This window comes from Stenella coeruleoalba, assembly GCF_951394435.1.
Source record: "Stenella coeruleoalba genome assembly, chromosome: 2".
NCBI classification, from domain to species: domain Eukaryota; kingdom Metazoa; phylum Chordata; class Mammalia; order Artiodactyla; family Delphinidae; genus Stenella; species Stenella coeruleoalba.
In genome coordinates, this window is record NC_137147.1 from 10,449,893 (window position 1) to 10,468,932 (window position 19,040).

Sequence of the window (19,040 nt, forward strand, 5' to 3'; positions counted from 1 at the left end):
GAGTGAAGGAAGGCAGAGAAAAGCATAACTACTGTATGAATCTATTTATATGAAATTCTAGAAAATGCAAACTAAGCTATTATGACAGAAAGCAGATCAGCACGTGCCTGGCGATGAGGAAATGGGGTACAGGAAGTGGTGGAACAGAGACTAACCAATGTGTATGAGAAAACTTTAGCTGGGGAGGACAATATTCATTATCTTGACTGTGGGGATGGATGGCTTCACGGGTATAATATGTGTGATGTGAAGATATCAAATTGTACATTTTACATATGTAAAGTTTACTGTGTATAAATTATACTTCAATAAAGCTGTAAAAAACAAAATCAGGTATGATCACCCAAGTGTCAGTCATGTAGTTTCTCCCATAGTGTTGACTTTTGCTATTGACTGTCAAGCTAGATAAGCTATATCTATCCCTTTTTAACCAACAACCTTGCAGTTTTCTGGTCACAGTCAAGTTTTCCCTAAAATCGTGCTGCTTTTCTTCAGCACTGTGTGAGTTAACTTTACAAATGTCCTTTATTGAAGGGAGTCAACCAAGGAGTGAAATAGGAAGTTATAAGGTTCTAAACTGATGCACTCTGTGGGTTGGCGGGGGGGAGGTGGGTGGTGATGGTGGCTGGGATAGTGGGATATAGACATGGAAGGCAAAGAAGGAAGTGGTACAAGAAGAGGAAGGACAAAGAATCAGTGAAACAGAGAGGTGGAATGATAGGAAGGAAAGGAAAAAGAATGGAAATAAAAAGAGAAAGTGAGTGAGCAACCAGGTTCTCCTTTGTTCTTTTATCTTTTTATCACACTAGCATGTTTCTGATGTCCCTGGATAGATAACAAATACCTGAGTTACTTTCACACACTGTACAGTGATTTAGAATAGTTATATTAGAAACTAAATTAATTTATCTTAGAGAAAAGTATCCGCTACCAAGTCAAACAATGACAGAGTATTTTCCTTGGTTGTCTGGATATCTTGCAAGGCGAGGCTCCACCAAACAATTTACATGACTCTAGGGTCATTTCCAGATCAATGCTTCTGGTAATATTTTAATTACTTATGTTGCATGCAATCATGGTGTGACATACCGAACCCAGCAAGAGTTGTTATAGGAGCCCGATTCCTCCAGCCCCAACTTTGAATGTGAAAATTAAATCAGTTTTATTTTCCTCTTCAGAAGGTACATTCAAAATAAATCCACATTTGTTTTTAGAAGCAAGAAATGGTCTATAGAAATCATAAGATTTTCCTACCTTGACAAAAATTGTTGAATTGCATTCTTGCAGTGCCTCCATTAAACTAATCACATGGAGACACACCATTTCTACCATCTGAAACAACAAACAAGAAAATCAATTCCACTCAAGGTGATACGGAAACAGTCTGCAGCCGCATGCCCTGTGCCCACGAGGACATTCTGCACAACAACCAGAGGGGACCAGGGGTATTTATTCCTCTCTAAAACTTCAACCAGAAACTGAATTTTATAGGCTGCAGAGGTTTCCTCATGCCATGCCTTCCTCATCTAACTTGGGGCTGCCAATGAATTCAGGTATCAATCTCGCTAATCTGCACCACACTGCGATTCACACCAGAGGATAAACGGTTTCTGCTTCCTTCATTTCCAACTGCAGAACTCTTGGGCTTGGGTCTTTTCTCCATCTTGATCGATCCTTTCTCCACAGTTTCTTCACTTGGAGCGGCTGTTTCATTTATTGCACCACCTCTGTTTGAGGCTTTATTCTCCGTGGAACAAGGCAGTCATATTTACGACAGTTTAAAAATACCATAGAAATGATATCCTTCATCAGAAATCCCTGTGGCTAGATTTTAAACACTCCAGGGGGGATTTTACCAGACTGGCTTATGTAGTTTAACAAAATTTTCAGAATTTAAAATTAATTCAAATTCATTTGTAACACCATTTGTGCAAGATTCACCAGTAACAAATTCATTTCCAACATTTGGATATTAAGAGACATTTGGAGGAGAGGTATTAATGGTATCAAAAAACGAGGACAATAGAAGGAAGCTCTGAATCTCTAGTTTAAATTTAAGGTCCCAGTTTCATCGTCTGTAACAGAGCAGAATAGAATACTTGACCTCCAAGTGCTTCTTCAGTCCCAGACTCTATGATCTAATAAATGTAATTATCTATGCGGTGGTCAGAACTGTTGGTGTACCCTAAAGTTTTCACATAAATTTCCCTTAAGTTGAATTAAAACACCTCTCTCCCTACAGAACTGCCTTATAATATCTGCTTCTCTAAAGAAAAGAAAGTGCTTCCCTAAAGGAAAAATATAATCCCCTTTCCAACTACAACAAAAAGAAAATGTTTCTTAGACTAATATTCAATCAGTCAAAACCATTGCAGAATGCATTGGTGGACAGTGAATTACTGGGTTTCTGGGCACATTGGAATCATCATTATGGCGTTCTTCCAGGCCCTTTGCCCTTCACAGATAAGAACTCTACTGATGAAGCCCCCATAACCAAGACACTGGATGCTGCTTTCCCAGCTGAGAATCTTCCTCCAAAGTAGCAAACTAAACCAAAGGACTCCCTTGTAAATTCCTTCCATACACCCTCCAATCTTGACTCCATAGGACTAAGCTAAGCTTGTTCAATGAAGTGGGATCATGCTATCCATACCTCAGCTATTTTCCAACAAGGTGAGCCATCCACATTAAAATGGAACTGGATTTGAAGATTGAGGAGCTTAGGTCCTCAGAGGGCAACTCAAAATGGTGAGACTCTTTTCAGCTTTGGGCCCTAAGTAGAATTAACACGTACAGTCAATACGCTCTTTTTTTTTTTTTTTTGGTACGTGGGCCTCTCACTGTTGTGGCCTCTCCCGTTGCGGAGCACAGGCTCCGGACGCGCAGGCTCAGCGGCCATGGCTCACGGGCCCAGCCGCTCCGCGGCATGTGGGATCATCCCGGACCGGGGCACGAACCCGCGTCCCCTGCATCGGCAGGCGGACTCTCAACCACTGCGCCACCAGGGGAGCCCCAATCTGCTCTTAACCACCACAAAGAGATGACTTAACTGGCTATGGTTTTTCCAAATTGCCTTAGACTCCAAAAATAATATAAATCTCCCTCCTCACTCTCTGACTTTATAGCACAAGACAACTCTTAAAGGTAGAAGTTTCACATAAATTTCCTTTGGCACTAGGCAGAGAAAACAAAAATGGTTTTTACTGAATTTATTTGTTTGCATTGTTTTTCATCAAAATTATTATGCAGGTAGAACACCCAGGTTATAACATAAAAATTCACCAATCCATTTATGTACTGTTACAACTGAAGTCTTTAAAAAAACATGTAATGTGAGGACTGAGAGTGGTTTTTGAGATTCTGTCCAAGAGGGGAAACTCATTTGTGAACTCACCACTTTGTTATGGGCCATCAGCTGAAGGATGCTGGGTGTCACCCTACTCCAAAATTCTAGTGCTGTCAGTATCGCTGTGAAGCTGAATTCATTCTGACTTTGAACATTTGTAGCTACAGCACTTTGTTCACAATATACGGTCCAGAGCTGAGCAAAGATAAATGCATGGAAAAGAGAACACATGTGCAACACGGAGGTCTGAAAAGGAAGAAAACAGGGAACCGTTACATGCTAGTGGGCTGTGGTGCTCCAAGGAGCCCTCTCCGCACGGCTTCGGCTTTCCAGGGAGCACAGCCAAAGTACATGTCATTCAAGTGATCCAAGGCTGGAGGAGTCGTCTCCAAGTTACAAACTCATGATTCATCACCTCCAAACAATCTGCTCTTCACTCAGTTAGTGGGAGTGTGCTTAGAGACCAAGCATCTTTTCAGGGAGAAGCCACCTTAGTTTGCAGAATAAATCTACCCTCCCCCTTGCCCTTTAATGAAACTGACGTTCCTATCCCTACACTAGATTAGGAAGAACAATCATTCTACCATTTTAGGGTGTCTGCTGATCTGTAACATGGAGATAACAGTACCCTCCTCAAAGAGTTGTAGTTAAGAGTAAATGAGGTGATATACATGAACGCACTGCCCAGAACTTAATAATTATACTACTATTAGTAGTGACAGCAGTAGCAGCAGCAGCAAAGATAGTATTCCTAACTAGTAGTGAGTACTGATAGTATTCCTAACTAGTAGTGAGTACTGATAGTATTCCTAACTAGTAGTGAGTACTGATAGTATTCCTGACTAGTATAAGTATGATAGTATTCCTAACTTGTATAAGTACTGATAGTATTCTTAACTAGTTGTAAGTACAGATAGTATTCCTAACTAGTAACGAGTACTGATTGAGTAAGCACCTATAATGTCCCAGACACTGTGGTAAAGACTTTTTATAGATCACCTCCATAATTCTCAAACCATTTCATCTATTTTACAGATGAAAACCTGGAGCTCAGAGAGGTTAAGTAACTTTTTCAATGTCACAGAATTACAAAGTACCATCATGAGGACTCAAACACAGATTGGGTTGAAATAGTAGGAACTGACTGCCTAATTCCTTTTGCAAACACCATTCAGGTCATTTGGATGGGTGCTCTATTTGATTTCAGAATAAATCTATTGCAGGACAGCTTGCCCTGGCCTAAATCCCAGCTGTTCCCAAACCCGCCGTGACCTCCTAGAATTTGCCTAAGCTCTGTGAGGGGACCTTGTCTCCTCATAACTGATTAGTACCAGTGTGTCTAGTTTGCTTGTATAGGTTCATGATTGATGCTTGCCCTGGATTGACTTTATTCCCTTAAGCACATCATCTGTCTCTACAATTTATAAGTTCCTCTGTGTAAGTGATTCCAACATATACTTTAGTGAGCTCCCAACTGGCCTTATTTTCATTTTTTATCTTCATGTATCTCTAGAGATTTAAGTTGAAAGGCAGTGCATAAAAAATTAGAGTGTAAATTATCCTCCTCTTCATATTTGGTTCTAAAAACTGATCACAGAATTTTTATTATATTTCTATCCTTGTATTGCTCTTCATTATTTTGAGACAGAAATGCCTAGGAAGCTAACTCTTGCTTGCCTCCATAATTTATCTTCATAAAAGTAAACCGAAAAACAATTTAGGGGGAAGAAAAGATAGTCTGGGAATTTGAACAACTTTAAATAAGGCATTAGCACAAAGTTGCTTTCCTAGCATCCACAGGAGGGCAAGTGATAAGATGCATTTTCTTCTCAGAAGAAACATAATTGGCTGATAAGGGTTTCCATTAGCAAATTTGATGCATATGGTTTTAATCTTGCAGAAATCACTTACCTTTGATTGCTCTGGAAATCCAATCAGGATAACAATAAGATGATCTGCAATATGGGAACCTGCATCCAGAGGTATTGGCAGGCAGGGAAAGGAGGCATTTGGACACACTGCATTATGAGTGAGGGAACCCAGAAGCAGCCAGGACAGCAGCCGGATGTGAGAGACACACTCAATGAATTCTTTTGGTCTATTAGGGAGGAAGGAAGTGTTAGAGATGTTTTTGTGTTTTCAGTTTCTTTGTGTGCTTAACAAATGCTTATTGATGGAGGGGTTTAAAAGTGTGGTCTTGTAGGCAGTTACATGAAGTAAAACACCAAAGCAACAAAGTGAGAACAAAATGATAAATCTGTTTTTCTTGTTTTGCACTCTAATCCTGGATCTTAGCTTCTTGAGCAAAGAGCAGCCTTTGGAGACACAGGATTAAACATCATTCTTCCGCAAACCTGGCTGCCATTCTGACTAGCTTCTCTTTCTAAACTCTTTCCTTTCTTCTCATTAGAAAGTTCTCGGATATCCCCACCAGAAGGGAAGGAATAGAAGAGGAGATAAAATACACAGCCACCCACATTCCTGTTCTCCAGTAATTTTCTCCCTCTGCCCCCCTTACACCCCACTCCAAACCTTTCCTCTAGCCAGGAAGCTGCCCATGAAAGATGGCAGGTCAAGCGTGCTCCAAGGTCCCAAGTAAACTAGCCCACGGGCACCTGTCTCTTCTCAGCCTCCCTTATGGGCAGGGTCAGGGGCTCACACCTCCTTGAACTCTATTTCATCTCTGATGTAGATTCTGTTCAAGCTATAATCTAAGCTCCTTGAAGGCAGAAGCTATGTAAGTGCACAAATAAATACCTATCAATTTACTTAACTAGTGGGAATTAAGAGTTAAAGTGATAGTTCTAAGCTCCAAGTTTTCATCATCCATCAGGATGACTGAGGTCTTTGTAGGAGGGCAACTTTTATTGCCAGCATGTCATGAAGTACTCGTGTTCAAAAATGCTGCCAGGTCAGCAAATAAGTATGGAAATTGGTCTCAATTCCCATCTCCCTAACCAACCATATTCTATTCTCATAGATCTTCAATGCATTCAGTAGCTCTTACTGAGCCCCGGGAAACTCAGGGGTGTTTCCTGCCTCGTGGCCCGAATAATAAGGGTCTTACCCTTGTTGCATTGCAGAAGGGGGATGATAGAGCCAAGGCAGATAGCGAATCACAGCTTTGTTATCTCTGTGGTTGCCCCGTGAGATTTCCATGGCTGCAATCTGAGCCAGCCCAACTTTGAGATGGCCACCAAAGGTATCTTCATGCAGAGGCTGGGAACACGTCTTCATGTGGCTCTACAAAACCAAGTGGTATTTTGTGACTTTGGCAGAGTAAATGGGGATGTTCCAGGGCACTCTTTAAGAAGATCAGGTTGTCATTTCCACATCTTCTATCACCACTCCCAAGCATACAACCCATTTAAACTGCTTCAGGGGCTTCCCATTGTTCTTAAGATAAAGGGGAAAAAAAATTCCTTAGCATGGCCTAAACAACCTGGAATGATCTAGATACTTCAGATTTCTGCATCTTACCCCTTCATCCTTGTGGTCCAGCTACACTGGCTCTCCACGTTCCCTTCCATCACTGGCCTTTGCTTATGTTGTTCTCTCTCCCTGAAATACTGTTTCTGCCTCTCTTCGCCTAATTAACCCTATTCTTTGTTCAGATTTTAGCTCAAGTGTCACCCCCTCCAGGAAACCTTCCTTGATCTACTTTAGGAACCTTCCTAACCTCCCTGGTAGGTCATATCACCCTATTAGAAGCTCTCATGCTGCTGTCTACCTCTTTTTCATAGCAATTGTGAAAGTCACAATTTCACTTTAGTTTGTATGAAATTTTCATTAAAATTGGCCATCGCTGCCAGACCCTAACTAAGGGCAGCCACTGTGTCTGTTTTTGCGGACCATCACATCCTTAAATGCCTAGAACAGTGTCAGGCATGTTATTCGTGCTCAATACATACCAGTTGAATTAATTCAGAAAAATTTCGTTGCTCAGTGTGGCTTAGTGGAAAGAGCAGTGAACTGGGAGTTGAGACCTAGGTTCTAGACCCAGTTCTGTCCTAACAGTCACATGGCCTTAGCTAAGCCACTTGCCACTTGACCTTTCTGATCTGTTTCCTAATACGTAAAATCAGAGGGTTGGATTATGTCTACAGTCCCTAACCTTTTGGTCATCATAGATCCTTCTTATTATTTTTCTCTGTATTTTGGAAGTGGCTATAAAACTATTTAGGTAATATTGTTTCCTCTTCAGACAGCAAAGTGGTTTCAGCGTGGGCAACCAGATTCAGCACGTGCGTGAGCAAACACTAGGGGAGCTTACTCAGAAATGACTGGATTTGGATATTGTGAGAAATCATCAATTTAAATTTTGATTCTACTCTCTGCAGAGCATTTGCAAGTCTATCCCTATCCCAAGAAACACTTGGATCATCTGAGCAGAGTCTGGAAACTGAGTTGGGCGCTGAAGGGACGGTAGCTTTAGCTGATGAACTTCTGGGACGACTAGATCCTATTTATCAAAAAGCCACATTTAGTGCTGGACTGCAGTCTGGCTGCTCATCGGGCCAGGTCTGGCTCCTCTTCTGCTCTTTGTCTGGGGCCTTCCTCAAATCTCTCGGACTATCAATCTTTTAGCTCCCTAGTCTTCTCGCGGCAGGGAAGTTGACTTGCATCAGCAATTCATTCCACCCTGCAAAGCAATCAATATCCTCAACAACCTCACTGGGATTTTATCCATATGCAAATTAAATGTTGTTCTGTCTTTAATTATTTTCTGGAAGGAGATAGCTTTAGTGCAGATAAAAACCATAAACAACTTACGTTTGCATAAGGTGTACACATTTCATACAAACTAAAGTTTACAAAAGTGTCTTCACATGCATTATTTCACACCAAACCTTGGAACGGGCAGCAAAGGTAGGTTGATTTAGGTGGGTTTATTAGACTTCCTTTGCTAATGAGGAAACTGAGGCTCAGGGTAGTTAAACGGGTGGCACAGTGAAAAGAGAATGGATTGGGGGTCACTACAGTCTTAGGTCACCCCTGACTCCACCACTTAGCAGTAGCGTGATCTTGAGCAAATGACTGCACCACCTTAGGCCTCAGTGTCTACATTGGTAAAATGGGAATATTTTACAATAGGGGTATTGTGAGAATTGAATAAATGGCAAAAGTAAAGGTATGCACAGAACTGGAGCCGCCATGGAAATATCCTTTCCTTTCTTCACTCCCTCTTCACAGAGGTGGAACTCGGTTCTTCAGAATCCCAGGACATGGGCTCATTCAACAGTGCCACCACGGCCTCTCCAGGTAATGATAAATTTCCATCCAGTCTGCTTAATTCCCTAAAACTGTCTCTCCAGTCCCGCTAACCTGAGGGATGAGGGGACGCAGGCCCTCTTACCTTCAGTTTGGTCAGCGTGTGCATGTCTGCCATGAAGTCCAGCACGTCGCTGAGGTACTGCCGCACGCACTCCATCGCCGCCGTCCCGCACTGAAACACACAGGACACGGCGGGGCGCGCGCTCTGAGTCGCGGCCTGCGCTTTTGCCCTGATGGAAGTGATTGTCTCGCTCTGGTTTCACACTGTTTACTAATGAGTTGTTTCATTTTCTGGATTTCTGACTCACTTCGTTACTCTCAGCCATAGCCTGTGATTGTCTGCCCCAACTTTGGACAAAAATTAATAAAAAGGTTTGTGGTGGAGAGCAAAAAATGGGATGGCCTAGGGAAGACAGGGTTTACAGGCTTTTTTTTTCCACTGGGTCATTGAACTGATTTTGTTTGCTTGTTTTTAAACTGGTTGGTATATAAAGATTTAGCCTATGTAAAAGTCATTAGTATTGGTCTTCATGACATGAATCACCTCAAAACAACAGTAACACTTTATCACTCCAGGGAGTCTTAGACACACAAAAAATATGTACCACCAAATTCTACCACCATAATCTTAGATGTCTTTCTCTATCAAAAAAAAAAAAAAAAAGGACATAAACGAATATCATGTTTGTTGAAAGAGTCAAAAATTCTTATATTCAAGCACTTACAACTTCTTATACATAGTAGGTACACTATTAAATAGATAAATTTATCATTGTTGAACTCTTGCTAGGGAAAATTAAAGAAACAAAAGGGTCATCTTCCCCACATACTAGCAGCGTGCTTGATAAGTTTTAAAGGAAAAAAAAGCATACTTGTGTTTCAGGTTATTAAATGGAATAAACCTGCTCTCTCAGGGCAATGCAGTGAATTTAGGATTATGAACAAAGAAAAGGAAAATGCACAGACAGGCTGCTACATCAAAGCTGTATGAGAGAACTCATACATAAGACTGGATACAGTGTGGATCAAAAGCAGGCCCTCTTTGAAGCCATCTGAATACTATGCTAAGGCCTTTCTTAGCTTTCTTTAGGAAAATCTGGAACATTATATACTTAACTAGCTCACCCAGTGGCTCTCATTTTCCCATATTCATGTAAATCTGCACAGCACTGAACTATATCACCTTCTATCTCTTCTAGAATGTTACGCCTGTCGGTTCCTCTGACAGGATAACAAACAGTAAAATAAGGTCATTGGCAGTTCTGTCAAGAGTGTTTTCCAAGCATTTCATATGTTTTAAGGTTTTCTTCTTTTAATTTAAATCAAGTGAAGGAATTATAAAAGGTTATTGTGCTCCTGCTTTGGGAATATTAGTCCCTTAGTGCAAGAAAGGATTTCCCCCCCAGTTTATTCCATTTTCTCTGACCTTTCACATGTCATGCAAATAAGAGCATATACTCTGCTCCTGAATTTCTTGAAAGGGATTTGTTTCTTTCATAGGCAATATTTTATACCATTTCAACTAGGCAAATGTCACAGAAAATAATTACTTGGAGCATTATTCAATATTTGTCTTTTACTCTTGAATTTCAAAAAATGAGAGGAAAGAATTTACTATTACCAGTTACTTTTGCTCTAGAGACAGTAACTAGATCTAATAAAAGGCTTAAAATACACTGTCTAGTCAGGATAACTTCAGTGAGCCATCTACACTTATAAAACAAAGCATATAATTTCCAATTGCCCCCCTTTTTTCTTTTACTTTGCAAAACATAAGTATAACCTTAGTGTGTTATTTTAAAAGACCAAAAAACATAAAGAGTCTAGCTCAACTTGTTTCAAAAGACTTATGTTTATTTCAGTGGGAAAACTGATGATAAAGGAGTTGAAAACATACTCTAATCTCAAAAACATGAACTGAAGTGAACCACATCCAATTCTTTCTCAAAACTTGTATCTGATTTTAAAGTTACATTTCTTACATTATAAAGATAACACGTGTTCAATGCAGAAACCTTGGAAAATATAAATTAATAAAAGAAAAAGAAAAATCACCATAATCCTAATTCCTGCTCTCCACCTCTGAGACAGCCACTGTTAATATTTCCAAATATTTTTTAATGCATATAACATACACACATATATAATTTTTTATAAGATTGAGATAGTTTTTTTCTAACCTGCTTTTTAATTAGATTCATCATAAGCATTTTCCAATAATTAAATATTCTTTGAAAATTTGATTTGGTCCACATAATAGTCTATCTTATAGATGTATTTTATTTTATTTAAATAATACCCTAATGTTGCACATTAATTTTGTTTCCATATTTTTGCTATTTTAAATCCTACTTTAATAAATATACTTGTAGATAATTCTTTATGTGCTTGTAGATAATTCTATATTTAATTACTTTCTCAAACATATTCCTAGAAGTAGATTGGCAACTCTTTTTCAGCAAAACTGACTATCACCAGTAGCTTATAAGAATTTTTGTTTCGGGCTTCCCTGGCGGCGCAGTGGTTGAGAGTCCGCCTGCTGATGCAGGGGATGCGGGTTCGTGCCCCGGTCCGGGAGGATCCCACATGCTGCAGAGCTGCTGGGCCCATAAGCCATGGCCGCTGAGCCTGCGTGTCCGGAGCCTGTTGCTCCGCAACGGGAGTGGCCACAACAGTGAGAGGCCCGCGTACCGCAAAAAAAAAAAAAAAAAAAAAAGAATGCTTGTTTCACTTCATCATCAGTAAGTTTCTTTGTTAAGAAAAACCTGCTGATTTGCTAACTGATTTTAAATTTTTATATTTTATATTAATTTACAGTTCACTGATTACTAGTGAGGGTAAAAGGCTTATTTTGAATGGCTTATTGGTCATTGGAAAGGGTTCTATATGTAGAGCTATAACTGTTGCTATTTTGTTGTTTTGGAATATTTGTCTTTTGTTGATTTCAATAAACCTTTATATATTAGGGATATTATTTTTTAGCTATCGCATAGGTAGCAAATATTGAGTTTTAGAGAATTAAATAAGGAAACCAGTGAGTGAGTGCTGGGCAGAGACTGGCTAGCTACTCACAGAACCATTTTTCTTCTTCCCTAGGATGCACTAGACCACATTTCCCATCCTCCTTTGCAGTCGGGTGTGGCGGAGTGACTGAGTTCTAGCCAATGGAACGTGAGTAGGAGAAATGTGCACCACTTTTAGACCTGGCCCATGAAAACGTTCCATGTACCATATTCCCTTCTCCTTCCCCAACCACCAGCTGATTGCAGAGGACTGCACATGACAGAAGAAAACTGATCCCCAAGTGCTCATGTGGAAGTCCTCCTCCCTTTGTTAATCAGGACACCCGCTCAAACTTCACTTGAGCAAACAATAAACTTTTTTGGAGCTAAGTTGCTAAGAACTGGAATTTTATCTCATAGCATCTTGTATTACCCCAACTATTGTCAAGAACCTTTAAAAAAAACCCAGAATCTATTAATCTACTCCTAGAAATCTATTATAAAGAAATAGTCTAAGATATGAACAAAGATTTAAGCACAAAGATGTTTATCACACATTAGTTACAATTGCAGAATACTGAAAATAATGAAACAATCCAACAATAAGTAGTGTTTGTTAATAGTATTTTTTTTACTTTTAGTTGTATTTTATTTTTTTATGGACATATGTTTGACGTATAACGATGTAAATTTAAGGTGTATAACATGTTAATTTGATGCATTTATATATTGTAATATAACCGCCGTCGTAACGATAATTAGTACCTGTATCACATTATGTAATTATCCTTTCTTTTTGGTAGGAATAATTAAGTTTTAGTCTCTTAGCAAGTTTGATTATTATAATACAATATTGTTGTCTATATTCACTGACCTGTGCATTACATCTCTAGGACTTTTTTACTGCTCATTGTAAGTCTGTACCCTTAAACATCACCTGTCCTGTGCCCCTATCTCCATTAATATTATTTTTAATAGTTAATGTTTACTCAGCACTTACTACATATTTAACACCATGCTAATGTGCTTTACATGCATTATCTCATTCAATCCTCAACCTAGACCTTAGGCCCTATTATATCCCATTCTACAGATAATACAAATCAAAGCATCATGGGTTAAATAACCTTCCCGATCACACAGCTAGTCAATGTCAGGCCTCACACTCAGGTGTGAATCAAAACCCCTATTGTTAACCACTATTATATGGTGCAGTCACATGAGGTAATGTCACTTTGGGGAAAATGCTTATGACATTTGAAGCCAAAGCTGCATCTATATTACGGTTTGACTATATTTAAAAATATACATAGAAAAAGAAGAAAGAAAATACATTAATATGTTAGCAGTAAAATTATCTCTGGGTTGAATGACTGTTATTCTTCCTCTCTCATAATATTTCTCCACATCAAAAAAAAAAAAATGAAGTAATGTTTAGTGTGCTGTGGATAAAACTGGTATACTTATAAATGTAAATGAATAAAACCTTCTTGGAAAGCAACATGGGAATACGTATTGTGAAGACGCTGCTGCCCACTGACTAAGGAATTTATCCCAAGGATATCATTCAAAATAAACATGAAGAGGATCTTTGTGTATATGCTATATACTATGCTATGCTATACAAGCAAAGAAACTAGAAAGCATATAGATTTCCAACAATATGGGAATAAGCAAATTAGGATACTGAATAGATTAAAACATGTAAAAAATTTCTAAAACAATAGGGTTCTTATTTTAGGGCAGAAGGATTATAAGTGATCTTTTTTCCTTACTAAAATTTTTCTCAGACTTCCCTGGTGGTGCAGTGGTTAAGAATCCTCCTGCCAATGCAGGGGACACGGGTTCGAGCCCTGATCTGGGAGGATCCCACATGCCGCGGAGCAACTAAGCCCGTGCACCACAACTACTGAGCCCACGTGCCACAACTACTGAAGCCCGCGCGCCTAGGGCCCGTTCTCCGCAACAAGAGAAGCCACTGCAATGAGAAGCCCGTGCACCGCAACGAAGAGTAGCCCCCGCTCGCCGCAACTAGAGAAAGCCCACGTGCAGCAATGAAGACCCAATGCAGCCAAAAATAAATACATAAATACGTAAACAAATAAACTAAAAAATATTTTTTTCTCTACTGAAAATTTAAATAAATTTTTTCCATTAATAATTTATATCTCTAAGTTTTCTCAGTTTGTTGCAATAACCTTGCTATCAATAAGTTATTGTGGTTTCTCATATTCAATCCTATCTATAAGAATCTCAACATATTTCACCAAACAGTTCACTAGTTGATGATAATAGAAGTATTTTTCAATTTTCAGAGGAAATATTATAAAGGAAAACAAGGTATTAAATGCTTATTTCTTTCTGGCAGTAGTTAAATCAAATTGGTTAACAGAAGCCAGTGTAAGAAAACTGATTCTGGAAAAATTGAACTTTAATCAAATCTATGCTGTATGCCTGGTAATTTCTTCCCTCTCCTTAATTGGCTGCTTCAATTTCATTCATGTTTCCTGGAATTAAAAGTTTCCAGGGGCAGAGATTGATTTAAATTTTCACCAGTGCTCTTTCAAACAAGATACTAATGATTTCAATTTTACAGTGTTTGTTCTATCAAAAGCGAACCAGGACACAGGCCAAAAGTACCTCTTGGCTAAATGAGGAAATGAGGAGTAATAGAAAATGTGGATAGTTAACTCGGTCAGGACTTACTCCAGGTACAGAGGCGATCATCTGCTTGCTCAGGATCGTTGACTCAGCTAGTTTGGTTCCAGCATCTGCACAAATAAACTAATAAGAAATTGAAAGGATAATTATTTTTAAGAGCATTTGGACAGTAATAAGGAATTTGTAATTTTATTAACTTGGCTTAAATTCATTAGCGTCTACTTTGGTGACAAGCTGCCCTAGATATATGGGACTTGCTAGTCATGAGAGTTCATTCCTACCAGAAATTCAGAATCGTAGTACTGGGATTAACACACAGATTCTCACTTTAACCAGACAGTAGTTCAGTGGCACTGAAATGCCACATTCAGTCAAGGAAGAAAGGAAAGGTGTCACATTGCCAGATTTATTCTGAAGTCATGCTATTTATTCTTCAGCACTTTTTGACAGTTCCTGAATTTTCATAGATTTTCCGGACTTCTGTCATTATACCATACATTTTGACTGAAAACAGAAAAACAGTCAACTTCAGAGTGAGGACTGTACCTGTTTCTTCCCCTCCGAGGCCCCTCAGTATCTGGTCTTTCTCCTCCCACTTCATTCATGCCTATCCTCTGTGCTGATAATGACCCCCCCCCCCAACTCCCTCTCTGTGTCCCCACAGGACTTTCCACACATTTCCATTGTAACAGTCATCACATCAGGTTGCAATGATCTACAAGTCTATTTCTCAACTGGCTACAAGATCTTCGAGACCACAGATCTGATGCAGCTCACTCCTGGCGCTAGCTTCATGCCTGACATCTCGGAGGGGCTCAGCAAGAGTTTGTGAAATGAGACGATTAATCAGGTATGACTCGAGATCACGGTGAGGATGGATTTGTCAGCTTACAACCTGATTTGCTTCATTACAGATTTTTACAGGTGTTTCCCACTTAATGCAATGCCCAACTATTTATTAATGGTTTTAGGGGAAAAGTCAAACATGAAGTCTGTAGAGTTTGCTAAGAGCAGCTAGTTCCTGCTTAGTTTCTCTTTCCTGGCCTCTGGCCCCAGTGACTTGAGGATCCAAAGCTGCTGCTACCCAGAGCTCAGAGGTTCTCAAAGAAGCTTTGACCCTGACAGCTCTTCCTTCTAATTCATTTCACTCTCATACTGGAAGAGCATGATAAATTTAGGTAGGTGAGCCAGGCAGGCATGGTCCCCGTCAAACTGAGGAGAAGCAGTACAGATCGGGGTAGCAGAAAAAGTCTCAAGGAGGACGAGGAACAAAACCCAGCATGTTGTCAGCTTAGCCAGAGATCGGAATCTAGGCGTTATTAACAGGCAGCATTGGCCAATGAGGTGAAGCTCTAACGTCAAAAGACTTTCTGGGCTTCCCTGGTGGCGCAGTGGTTGAGAGTCTGCCTGCCAATGCAGGGGACATGGGTTCAAGCCCTGGTCTGGGAGGATCCCACATGCCGCGGAGCAACTAGTCCCGTGAGCCACAATTACTGAGCCTGCACGGCGTCTGGAGCCTGTACTCTGCAGCAAGAGAGGATGCAATAGTGAGAGGCCCGCGCACCGCGATGAGGAGTGGCCCCCACTTGCCACAACTAGAGAAAGCCCTCGCACAGAAACGAAGACCCAACACAGCCATAAATAAATATTTAAAAAAAAAAAAAAAAAGACTTTCTGAGGGTCAGGGGCCTGTAGACTTCTCATCTGGGGCCATGAGCTGGTTTTCAAGTGTGGGAGAGGCGGTCCTCCCTGAAAGGTATTTCGGGACAGGTAACTGAGCTGGAGCTGAGACGACAGCAAGCAGAGCTGTCCCTGAAAGCCGCATGGCAGGAGTGGACACAAATCTCCAGGCTCACATTCTATCCTCTCCATTTGCCTCGCAGACAGTTAGAGAAAGCTGAAGAATCTATTTGGCTATTAACTCTGAAGACCAGCTAGTAACATCTAGGGAACACCTAAAATTTTCTATTATTTTATTCAAGAATGCTTATGTCTGCTCTCCTAACTTGGACTTATTTCTAATAAGAAAAAGTAAATAAATGAGGATAAATAATAATAATGAAGCCTACAACCTTGGCAAACCTCTAAGTAAAAAAGGAAAATATTTGAGGGACTTCTCTGGTGGTCCAGTGGTTACGACTCCACACTTCCACTGAAGGGGGCACGCGTTTGATCCTTGGTGGGGGAACTAGGATCCCGCAAGCCGCACAGTGCGGCCAAAAATTTTTTTAAAAAAAAGAAAAAAGTAAAATATTTGATAGAGATACATAGTGAAAAGAAGGAACACTCCCAACCTCCTGGCAGATGCTGCATGTTTTCCCAAAAAATGTATTTTCAAAAGCTATCAGAGTCTGCCATCTAAGACAAACGACTTACAATAAGTTCCAAAAGCCCCGTCAGGACTCCAGCGTTTTAATTAATTTCTTTACAGCAGAACCAAGAGACTGCACAGCTAAGAGAGGCAAAAAGAAAAGAGGGAGATGGATCTAACTGTGGGTGAAGCGGGTAGGAGTCCTCTGCAGTATCCTGTGTAAGGATGGTGTAAACCCTGACCCCTAAAGTATGCTTGCAAGCCTGGCTGTGCCCCTAAAGGCAAGAGAAAATGTGTGAAGAAGCAAAATTTCAAGTGTCTGTATCTCCCTCAGCAGAAGCGTTTCTCCCTCACCAAACTCAGGTTAGAGCTTCACCTTATTGAGTAGCATAACGTAAGCAGGTTGTTAGCCATGTGGTGTTAAGATTTGAGGCCAAATTCAAACGTCCGATCTGCGAGAGCTAATAGATAACTTCAGAAGTCAGAATTAATTTTTTAAAAAATCACTCTAAAAGTTACGGAGGTGTCTCAGAGAGTCTGATGTACTAAAAGGCATAAAAGTACATAAACCTCTAAAATCATCTACTATTTTTTATCAATGTCTTTTCCTCCAGTGTAATTTTACATAATATGTATGACTAAAACCTTAACAAACTTTTCTGTCTTCATTTTATATAGCTGCCAACTGAAAAACTCCATTATTATTTTATAGAGTTGTTCAAAATATAAAGATATAACAAAATCAGAGGGAAAAAGAATGATGGCTATAGAAGGAAGAATTCAGTACTTTCAGATAGAAATATGCCACTGAAATAGGCACTCCCGCATGAATACAAAAGAAACGCAATACCCATTATGTGTCATTACTAAAATCATTATCAAAATGATACTCAAAATAGGATCACCACCTCTCATCCCAGAGAGTGATCAGATTATTACTAACGCAACAAATATTAATTACCCCACATCAATAGTATCCGGGAATTAAAAACAACAGCCGTAACTCTGCCGTTTCTTTGTCCTCCAGCCCACAACTAAACTATCTTTAAAAGAAAACCTTTCCCCCACATGATTTCTCACAGCTTGAATATGCAGGTGTATCCCACACAGTGGGAGTGTTACATGCAAATTAGCAGAATGTCTACTCTTGACACATAATAGGAGCTGAGGAAATTCTTTTGGATTTGAGCCTATATAGATTTTATGGTAGCTTTCAATGAGTTATCACTCCATTATGAAAACTCTAATCCATCCTGAGAACAATAATAATAGCTTATTACACATGAAATATCTACAGCATGACAGCAGAAGAGAAAATGTTATAAGTGAAAGCAAAAATGTCAACAGATCTGAATTAAAACAAGATAGGGCAACTGTCCAAAGTATAAAAGGGGAACTATACCCCGATGGTCAACAATAGTAGATTCTGAAGAATACATATATTTTTTCTATTTGGAAAATTCTTTCCTGTCTCCATGCCTCTTTTTCCTTTTTTAAAAAATCCACTTGAACATTTAAGGCCACCTGATTGTATATGTAAGTTAAAACAAATAACAGGAGTGATGGCTGAACGACCATAATACAGCAGACTGGGAGATACTCCACAGTGCCAGGCCTCCAGGAAGAAGTTCTAGAAATTGAAAACCAGATTGGTACCTGTCACCGCCTTGAAATGTTTAGAACCTGAATGACCCTGCATCCCTTGGGCAAGTGTTCCATTGTCTTTTAAAGGAACACTCTTACTGCCAGAGTATTTGGTAAACAACAAAAGTAGGGTTTACCCATGAAAAGAATTATAAACAGCCTCATATCTGTGAACTCATCTATCTACTAAGTTATTAATTAGAGAAGTACAATAGTAGAGGGAATGTCCTAGTGGTTCCCTGTGGGGTGAAAGAATGAATGGTAAATCCAAGGTCTGAGCAACTGACTCTCTTCTCGCCAATGGGGCTAGTGTCACTCATGATGGATCACCAGGGGACTTTTGGTTTTTTTTACTTCTAAGCTTTAAGAAATTTATCTTTTTTAAAATTTTATACTGGAGTGTAGTTGATTAACAATGTTGTGTTAGTTTCAGGTGTACAGCAAAGTGATTCAGTTATACATATACATGTAGCTATTCTTTTTCAAATGCTTTTCCCATTTAGTTGGTTACATAATATTGAGTAGAGTTCCCTGTGCTATACAGTAGGTCCTTGTTGGTTATCCATTTTAAATACAGCAGTGTGTACATGTCAGTCCCAAACTCCCAATCTATCCCTCCCTCTCACCCTTCCCACCAGGGGACTTTTTCCTTCCAGTTGTTACTTTCTTTTCTTTTTCCAAGTTGCATTTTCAGTTAAACAGAGCCACCTCCAGTGTCCTGAGATGACGGTCATGATATCCAAGAAGGAAGTCGCTGTCTGCCCCAGACACATTGTTCATATTGTGAATCTGGTCTCCCAGG

General features: G+C 39.8%; 1 protein-coding gene across 5 annotated transcripts in view; it reads right to left on the reverse strand.

Annotated features, from left to right (window-relative positions):
- UNC79 (unc-79 homolog, NALCN channel complex subunit) overlaps window positions 1-19,040 on the reverse strand; it is a 279,675-nt gene that overhangs the window by 10,136 nt on the left and 250,499 nt on the right. For 4 of the 5 annotated variants that reach the window (XM_079914612.1, XM_079914610.1, XM_079914611.1 and 1 more), the window contains 5 exons: window positions 8,703-8,792; window positions 6,414-6,589; window positions 5,258-5,444; window positions 3,395-3,592; window positions 1,255-1,332 (listed from right to left, as the gene is read on the reverse strand). In XM_079914612.1, coding sequence (XP_079770738.1) covers window positions 1,255-1,332; window positions 3,395-3,592; window positions 5,258-5,444; window positions 6,414-6,589; window positions 8,703-8,792 — 729 coding nt within the window. Of the gene's footprint in view, window positions 1-1,254; window positions 1,333-3,394; window positions 3,593-5,257; window positions 5,445-6,413; window positions 6,590-8,702; window positions 8,793-14,328; window positions 14,407-19,040 lie in introns of all 5 variants that reach the window. The other variant, XM_079914614.1, reaches the window with a different exon arrangement.